The sequence below is a fragment of the Strongylocentrotus purpuratus genome, unplaced genomic scaffold (genome assembly GCF_000002235.5).
Source record: "Strongylocentrotus purpuratus isolate Spur 01 unplaced genomic scaffold, Spur_5.0 spur5_scaffold_20, whole genome shotgun sequence".
Lineage (NCBI taxonomy): Eukaryota > Metazoa > Echinodermata > Echinoidea > Camarodonta > Strongylocentrotidae > Strongylocentrotus > Strongylocentrotus purpuratus.
In genome coordinates this window covers 12,181,687-12,191,115 of record NW_022145606.1, presented here as the reverse complement: position 1 = coordinate 12,191,115, position 9,429 = coordinate 12,181,687, and the positions used below count along the sequence as shown (strand labels likewise).

Genomic DNA, 9,429 nt, shown 5'->3' with positions numbered 1-9,429 from the left:
GCTATGCGTATTACCTGCATAAAAGTTTTGATCAGTGGCGGTTGGGAGCGGCGAATAAGCCGCAGATCTTCTTTTTTTTTGCGGCCTCAAAAATTAAATGGGAAAAAGAGAAAGCGGTGGAAGAAAGAGGAGAACAGAAAGAGAACGATGCAATAGAGAAGTAGATTGAGGGAAAGAGGAAAAGGAGAGAGAGAGAGAGAAAAAAAAGAAAAGAAAAAAAGAGAGAACATCGGAACTTCTATTTACTACAAAAAAAAAACTTTCCCGATGAGTTGGCCTACATGCAGTACTAAAATTACAGTTCTGTCGAATTGTCTAAGCGAGAAAGAAAAAGAATCGCTAATATAAACTGATAGGGGCTATGTGACTTTCAAGGAGGAGATTATAAATTCTTGTGCTCATGACGGCCATTTCGATTTTTCTAAAATGTTAAAATGCACGAATTTCTGGGGCTAGCGCTCCGCCCCCTAAATGCCCTGCGCCTGGACCCCACCCTTATAAAGAAAGAAATGGTTCACAAGACAACCCTTTATTCTATAAAACTGTTCTTGGGAGAGAATTTGTGTGTGAGAGAGAGAGAGAAAAACAAAGATTTCCCAACAAAATTTACTGATAATAAATGTACGCCATGCACTCGCAAACAATATTTATGTATTATATTGCATGCGAAGTAAAACAACCACTGGCCAACACATCTCACTGGTTATACCCGTTCATCTGCATGGTGCGGTTTGGGAAAATAATTGAATGAAATTGTTTGGATCTCCAATCACCTTCAAATTTAATTTTTGTGGTCATTTCAAGAATTAATTTTCCATATGTTCTATAAAATGGGGCTCTCCGATAGCTAGAAAATCATTTCAAGGGGCAGTTTTCTTCATCAAGCGAACCCCTATACAACCAGACATCATGAAGACAATGATCTTCATCGCCCTCTTCTTCGTCGGTCTGGCTTCCGGCGCAATAGATGTTTCAGGAGGTAAAGTTGAACTTCTATTAAATATTTAAAATTTAAAAAATTGATTAGTTGTGTCTCATCTACCCTGCCTCCCTTTTCACTCGTTTGCCCAATCTGACTTTAAAAATTTTATAATATTTTTGGAACAGGAAAAGAAGCTAGGAATTCAGATGGTGTAATGAAACGGAAATCATTATTGTAGAGCAATTTCGATTTTCAGTCGCTGTACTTCAATGACATATAAGAGATTATTAAAGAAAATAAAAATAAAAGGTAAACAAACTTTGGTAGAAATAACACGGGGCCACTTTTCCTCCTAATTTTTGAAAATCCGGACAATTTTACTTGACACTCTTGGTTTGGTATTGATTTATTAATTTTTACCCATTTTTTTTTCTTTCGTGGAACTCACTTATTTCCTCTCCTCGTCATAATTGGCCTGCCATTTCTAATAAGATATCTTATTACAGAGAAAAAGATTGGGGTAAAATGCCGGGAATCATCATTTTCTTACTTTGTTCGTCTCTATTATCCATCACTGTGCATCCTTTTTCTTCAAAGACTGTTCAATATAAAAGTTATTATCCAATATCACCAGTCCCTATCTAGTAGTAGGCCTACCTGTCATTATTTTACCGCAGTTTTGCAGCGAATTTCGTCAAACCTTCATTTAAATTCGTCGCATACGTAATTACAGATATATATTTGATACTATTTTGCCGTTATTATAATATTAATAATAGTAGTAGTAGTATATTGTTTTTATCATTTTGTATTACCTTTATAATTGCTATCATTTTGTTCTTCTTATCCTTTTCATTATCATTATAATGTTATTTTATTATCATTATTATTATCATTATTATCATCATTATTATCATTATCATCGTCATGTTCATCACATTGTCACCTTTATTATTGTTACTTTAATGTATGTTGTTGTTAACTATATCATTATGCGCTGCCTGTTGAAACCTATTCACAGATACATGCATTGAAGATGATCCCTGCAAGTACTCCGTATGTCGGATGGCCCCTCGCGGCGGCACTACTTGCAGTGGGACCTGCGAAGGAGGGGTTGTATGGATGGACAATCGTGGCGATGTAATTGACTGTGGTAAGAAAGAGCTTTCTTTTGATATGCAAGCCGATAAATATAGTGGTCATTGTCCATCTGTATTGCATTATAATTGGCTTACCTCAGGGTTCCGTCTTATGACCAGTTGCGATTAATCTTAAAGGATAGTCGAGTTTTGGTATAGAGGGCTCTACACAAAATAATGTTTTAATTTGAAGAAGAAAAAAGGATATATATACTAATTCATTCATTACGGTAACCGTGTTGTTTTGAAAGTAGAGCTGAATAGTATAATCGGATTTAATCTAAGTTTCACACATTTTGGGGTCTTAATTAACCTTCATAGCAATTTTAGGTCGTCAAAGGGCACTGTAAAATGTATGTCATATATAAGAATAAGAGCAATAGCCATGCACTTTTAAGGCCTTTGCGGTCTAAAACAAGAACTCAACTGTCCCTTTAATTTAATTACGATTGATATCAATCGCCAATATGCACATAAAAGATAGGAGACTGCAAACTTGCGATTGATTAGAGGACTTGATTGAAATCAATCGCAACTATGCACATAAAAGATAGGAGACTGCAAATTTGCGATTGATTAGAGGACTTGGTTGATATCAAGCGCAACTATATACGAGATAGGAGATTGGAGGATCAATCGCAACTCTTTATAAGACGGGACCCAGGTTTGGTTGAAATACTGATGAGTATGTGCACAGGGGGAGTGTTTCACAAAGACTTAGAACGACTTTAATTAAGTTGGACTTAAATATGACAGGCCGTTTATGCCACTGTTTGCTCTCACAATAATGATCTTAAGATAATATGTTTTCGTTCAATAATGAATTATCCAAAAATCTAAATTCTGTAGATTTGTGACCATGATTTGTACGTCTCTTGAGAGACCAATTATATACCAGTCAAACAATGACATAAGCTGTCTGCCATATTGCCCATATATATTAGTAAAGTCCAACTTAAAGTCGATCTTATTCTTTGTGAAACAACTCCTAGGTCTCTCAGGCAGCGAAACATTTTTTCCCACCGGAAAATATTTTAGCTTGCCTACATTGTTTGGTGGGTGAGATTAGCTTTTGTTTCTTTCACTCGATCTCAACAACTTTTACTTTGAAAACAAAATATCCAATACTAATTATACAAATTATCTCTTTACCTATAGCTATATTACTGTATATCAGGTCTTCTTTCGCATACACAATACTTTATACAGAGAAGCACAAATCGTATCAGGTTTAGCCTGATACAGGTTTTCTAAACCAACTCATTATGAAAAGCAATTAATGATAGGCCTCCAAATATTGACATCATTTCACCTGGGTACTATACAGAGTGTATCTTTATAGATTCTTCTACAGTAGTATCACATAACAGCAAATGAATGTGAAACACAACTCACAACTCAATAAGACACACAAAAGTTGTCAACTACACATGTAATCAAGTTTCCTCTATGAGGTTTCAATCTAATGATGCATGTCAAATACATTATAATTCCACTCAGAACTTACCATATAGATGCTGCAGAAATACTTCGAAGTATAAAGTTCTACTCAGAGTTAGCTTCTCTGTCAAATCAAACCGCCTATAAGTCATGAGTGGATGCATGGTCTATGCTCATCCCTCTCAACCCAGTGGCGGATCCAGGGGGGGGGGCGAAACGGCCGCGGCCCCCCCTATTGGCGGTGCAAAAAAAAAGGAAGATAAAAAAGAGGAAAAAAAGAAGAGAAAAAAAGAAAGGAGAAGAGGAGAAAAAAAAGGAGAAGAGAAAAGAAAGGAGGAGAGAAAGGAAAAAAAGAAGAGAAAAGAAAAAAGAGAAAAGATAACGAAATTATTGAATAGAGGGGGGCCGGGCCGGCTGCATAAAATCTCGAGCCGCGGATTCAAAGTTAAACGTTAAGAACAGCCCCTGCGCTACAAAGGTCATCACTCTTAATATTTTGGGTGTCTTTTAAATAGAAGTTATATACTCAACCAGGGATGTGTCACAAGCCCTGACTCAACAGTCAAATTTTAAATTAACGGTAGGGCCGCTTCACAACTTTTATTTTGCCCTTCATTTGGATTTAGCTCATACCAACTCGCTTGTGCTTGTATTTGAACTCATGTTGGTAGTAATCATGGATAGGGACGGCAATCCTGGGCCCGATAGGGGGACACGTCTCCCAGAAAATTTAGAAATATAGCTAGAAAGAAATATAGCGGAAAGAACGTACATATTGGGCTCAGGGATTTTCTAGAATGCATAATTTAAGCATTCAACATTGCAAAATCTCGCTTGGTCGCTACGCCCCGGCCGGCCGCGGCCCTAGCCCGATAACACAAAACTATGACGCTCCCGGCCGTGATTTATCCATGGTTGGTGTAATAAATCTTTTTTCCATTTCATTTCTACTAACCTAATTGTGTGCCATCACAATCATGATTGTTTCATTTTCCCTTTAAAGGAGGCGCGTAGCCACGGGCGGTAGGGGCAATAAGATGACATAGGACGAAAAAGGAGCAGACAAAGAAACATTTTTGAAAATTCTGACAAGTCGAGAACGGTACAACGAATCGTCTTCTTTCTCTAATAATTTAATGAAATGTCAAAGCTTCCGCGCATCGCTCGAGAGGGGGGCAACTGAATTCAGACAAGGATTGGGAGTCGAGAATGGTAAAACGAATCGTCTTCTTTGTCTAATAGTTAATTGAAACGTCAGAAGTTTACGCGCTACGCGCGGGCCGGGAAAAACTGAGTTCAGACAAGGATTTTGAGTCGAGAATGGAACAACGAATCATCTTCTTTCACTAATAATTTAATGAAACGTCAAAGTTTCCGCGCTTCGCGCGGGAGGGGAAAAACTGAATTCAAACAAGGATTAAGAGACGACAATGGTACAACGATTCGTCTTCTTCCTCTAATAATTTAATGAACCGTCAAAGCTTACGCGCTACGCGCGGGAGGGGAAAAATTGAATTCAGACAAGGGGGGAGGGGAGGGGAACTCAATTCAGACAAGGATTAAGAGTCGAGAACGGTACAACGAATTGTCTTCTTTCTCTAATAATTTAATGAAACGTCAAAGCTTCCCGCTGGAGGGGGGGGGGAACTCATTTCAGACAAGGATAAAGAGTCGATGGCGGTCCAACGAATCGTATGCTTTCTCTAATAATTTAATGAAATGTTAAGCTTCCGCGCAAAGCGCAGGAGAGGGAAACTGAATTCAGACAAGGATTAAGAGTCGAGAATGAAACAACGAATCATCTTCTTTCTCTAATAATTTCATTAAACTATGAAAGGCCAAAGCTTCCGTGCTTCGCGCGGGAGGGTGGGGGGAGGTGGCTGAATTCAGTCAAGTTATAATAGTCGAGAATGGTACAACAAATCTTATTTCTCTAATAATTATTGAAAGGTCAAAGCTTCCGCGCTTTGCGCGGGCGGGAGGAAACTGAATTTAGACAAGGATCAAGAGTCGAGAACGGTACAACGAATCATCTTTTTTCTCTAATAATTTCAATTTAAACTATAAAAGGTGAAAGCTTCCGCGCTTTGCGCGGGAGGGGGGGGGGGATTGAGACAAGGAATACGAGTCGAGAATGGTACAACAAATCGTCTTCCTTCTCTAATAATTTAATAAAACGTCAAAGCTTCCGCGCTTCGCGCGGGAGGGAGAAACTGAATTCAGACAAGGATTAAGAGTCTAGAACGGTACAACGAATCATCTTTCTCTAATAATTTCAATTTAAACTATAAAAGGTCAAAGCTTCCGCGCTTTGCGCGGGAGGGGGAAAACTGAATTCAGACAAGGATTAAGAGTCTAGAACGGTACAACGAATAGTCTTCTTTCTCTAATAATTTAATGAAACGTCAAAGCTTCCGCGCTTCGCGCGGGAGGGGGAAAACTGAATTCAGACAAGGATTAAGAGTCTAGAACGGTACAACGAATAGTCTTCTTTCTCGATAATTTAATGAAACGTCAAAGCTTCCGCGCTTCGCGCGGGAGGGGGGAAACTGAATCCAGACAAGGAATATGAGTCGAGAATGGTACAACAAATTGTCTTCCTTCTCTAATAATTTAATGAAACGTCAAAGCTTCCGCGCTTCGCGCGGGAGGGAGAAACAGGATTCAGACAAGGATTAAGAGTCTAGAACGGTACAACGAATCATCTTTCTCTAATAATTTCAATTTAAAACTATAAAGGGTCAAAGCTTCCGCGCTTTGCGCGGGAGGGGGAAAACTGAATTCAGACAAGGAATACGAGTCGAGAATGGTACAACAAATCGTCTTCTTTCTCTAATAATTTAATGAAACGTCAAAGCTTCCGCGCTTCGCGCGGGAGGGAGAAACTGAATTCAGACAAGGATTAAGAGTCTAGAACGGTACAACGAATAGTCTTCTTTCTCAATAATTTAATGAAACGTCAAAGCTTCCGCGCTTCGCGCGGGAGGGGGAAAACTGAATTCAGACAAGGATTAAGAGTCTAGAACGGTACAACGAATAGTCTTCTTTCTCTAATAATTTAATGAAACGTCAAAGCTTCCGCGCTTCGCGCGGGAGGGGGAAAACTGAATTCAGACTGGGAATACGAGTCGAGAACGGTAAAACAAATCGTCTTCTTTCTCTAAATAATTAATGAAAGGTCAAAGCTTCCGCGCTTCGCGCGTAATGGGTAATGGGTAATTTCTCGTTTATTTTGGTGATAAATAACACTTTCACAATATTATAATCAAATTGTTGCTCGCTCGCTTCGCTCACTAGCCAAATTGTGAAACCAGAAAATTACTTTTTCGGGCAAGAGGCTATAGCCCCGCCCCCCCCCCCCCCCGATGAAAATGTCAAAAATTGTACCAGTATGGTGCTTCTAATATGACCTTGGAAAAACGGTCTGCGCAATTTTGAAATTTCCGGCCCCCCCCCCCCCCCCCTATTGGAAAATCCTGGATCCGCGCCTGTCAACCTGTGATGTGGCAAAAAATCCTTTCTCTCTATATTACCCTATACCCTGTTAGGGATCCCCTCAGAAGTACACTACAGGGATCTCCTTATTCGGAGACATAGATCCCTTCATTCAGGGACCTCCTCAACAAATAAAATTAAGAAACATTTCGACCTGTCACATTCTCCCATGTTAAAAAGTTGCTGTCTCAGCAACAAATATTAAGAAACATTTCGACCTGTCACATTATTATCATTATTATTATCATTATTGTCATCATCATCATTATGTTGTCTTAATCATTATTATCATAATAATTATTTATGATTGTTCTATTCCGTTATCACTTCCGTTAGATACATGCGGCTCTACTGAGACCGTGAGCTGTGCGGCGGACATGTGTGCGAACGCTTCGTGTCCGGGACGCGAAGATCCACCTCGGTGCAGAGTCTTCAACTGTGGCCATTGCGTCCCCGAGTTCTTCAATTTCGGGAGCAACGATCCGGTTTGCCTTGGTGCTTTGCAGGAGTAATAGTTTCCGTGTAGCGGTTGTGACCGCGGCGTTTTTTTCCAACTTCTTTCGTGATGACGTTAAGTGTAATACGCTTCACATTTCGGTACCTTATAGCACAAAGCAAAGTGCATGCACACGGGCAGGACCATTGTTGTGTGCAGCTGCCATTTGTTTGCATGTTTAAAAAAAAACGCGGCGGTTGCGGTGGTTTTACCGCGTCATATCTGAACAGGGTATATAATAAAGCCAGTTAAAGTTGATTCATGTAGTTTCCCGTCCGGACTGTGGGGGTGGGGATTCCACGTTATTTGCGATTTTCATATTTTTCTCTAGTTTTAGACCCTACATAAAAATACTATTGGATCAATTTCAACATGATCTTATACAAAATGTTTTAAAAATGCTATAATATTTTGATCTGTATATCCACTACAGAGGCTGAAAAAAACTTATATAAGGATGCATTATATTCATGCTTTTGGTCAATTCAATTGTCTAGATAGATTTCCTCAGATTGATTCATTTCAGAGAAGAAGAGAGACATTTTGAATGATAAAATATATCGAGGAGGTTTGGAATAAAAAAGAAAGAGCAAGAAGGGACCAGAAAGTGGCAGAAAATAGAAACGATATGTATTTTGATTTTATTTTATTCTATTTTCTTCTGCATTTATAATAAGTATACAGTTTTTCGATAAACAATGATAATATAAAGTACAATAAGTATTTTTCTGACAATGAATCATAAATAAGCAAATACATATAACAATTGTTATTTTTCAAAAACGAAATGATAAACTGTCATTAATACTAAATTTCCTCAACATCATAAAATTATTTGCGGAAGAAGGAATGTTATTGTAAGCAGATTGCTTGGTAATACGACAGCCCCGGACAAAACTCATGAAATAGATTAACAAATTTATTGAGAAGAACGGATAGGTAATTGAGAATACAGATTTTAATGATGGTGATATTGACAAGTTAGCCTTAGGCTACATGCACGTGACGATCCAGGATTTCAAAAAAAGGAAAATCATTAGACGGCATTGGCACATTTAAGAAAACAAAGCAATGGCACTGGGGTTTTGGGGGTAGCATCAGCAACATCAACAGACGCTACTTTTTCGGAGGGCGCCCTGTAGGTATGGGTGATTATGATGGGCCTGGTTTTAGTTTGCATTCGGTTTAAATCGTTATTTAGCACATGCATGTGACTTTGATTGATATCGCTAATATATCATAGTGAATATTGACATTTGACTCGCTATTACAACTATTATTATTTTGTTATCTCATTTGCTTTTTCATTCTGATTGATTCGTACGAAATCTGTTGTTAATTGAATTTTCTTCTTGTCTAAAACTTTGAAATTGGGTGGTGCAGAGTGTGTGTGAGAGACAGAGAGAGAGAGAGGGGGAAGACGAGGAGAGAGAGAGAGAGAGAGAGAGGGGGAAAAAAGAGAGAGAGAGAGAGAGGGGAAGAAGAGGAGGGGCAGGGGATAGAGGGAGACGAGGAGAGAAATAGGGGAACGTAGACTGAGAGGGAGAATGGGAAGGGGATAGAGCGAGACGGGGAGACAAAGAGAGAGAGAGAGAGAGAGAGAGAGAGAGAGAGAGAGTGAAGATTAAGAGGGGAGAGAAAACATAGAGGAAAAGATGAAAGAGGGAGAGAGAGAGAGAGAGAGAGAGAGAGTGAGATTGAAAGAGAGAGAGAGGGGATAGAAGAGGAGAGAATGGATAGGAGAATGAGATCAAAAGAGACATCCGGATTAGAGCTAGAGAGGGGTTATAGAATTAGAGCGGGAAAGGAGAAGGAGAAGGAGAGAGATGGAAGACTCGGGAAGTAGGGGGAACTCTTTTAGCTGAAGTTTGTCAGGTATGGAGAGAGAGAGACTGAGAGTGGAGAAGACTAAAGAGTACTAGTATGAGGTAGGCGAG

The 9,429-nt window shown here is 39.2% G+C and overlaps 1 protein-coding gene across 1 annotated transcript; it reads left to right on the top strand.

Annotated features, from left to right (window-relative positions):
* The first annotated feature begins 884 nt into the window (after positions 1 to 884).
* Positions 885 to 7,787, top strand: LOC105437088. The gene is made up of 3 exons (XM_030994072.1): positions 885 to 979; positions 1,944 to 2,075; positions 7,333 to 7,787. The coding sequence occupies exons 1-3, from the start codon at positions 910 to 912 to the stop codon at positions 7,506 to 7,508; spliced, it is 378 nt and encodes a 125-aa protein (XP_030849932.1). The 5' UTR covers positions 885 to 909; the 3' UTR covers positions 7,509 to 7,787.
* Positions 7,788 to 9,429: the final 1,642 nt, after the last annotated feature.

Excerpts from the sequence above, each read along its gene's own strand:
- LOC105437088 (XM_030994072.1), top strand. The coding sequence starts at position 910 with ATGAAGACAATGATCTTCATCGCCCTCTTCTTCGTCGGTCTGGCTTCC. Across the intron at positions 980-1,943 it reads CGCAATAGATGTTTCAGGAG|ATACATGCATTGAAGATGAT; the intron begins GTAAAGTTGAAC and ends ACCTATTCACAG. Across the intron at positions 2,076-7,332 it reads TGGCGATGTAATTGACTGTG|ATACATGCGGCTCTACTGAG; the intron begins GTAAGAAAGAGC and ends CACTTCCGTTAG.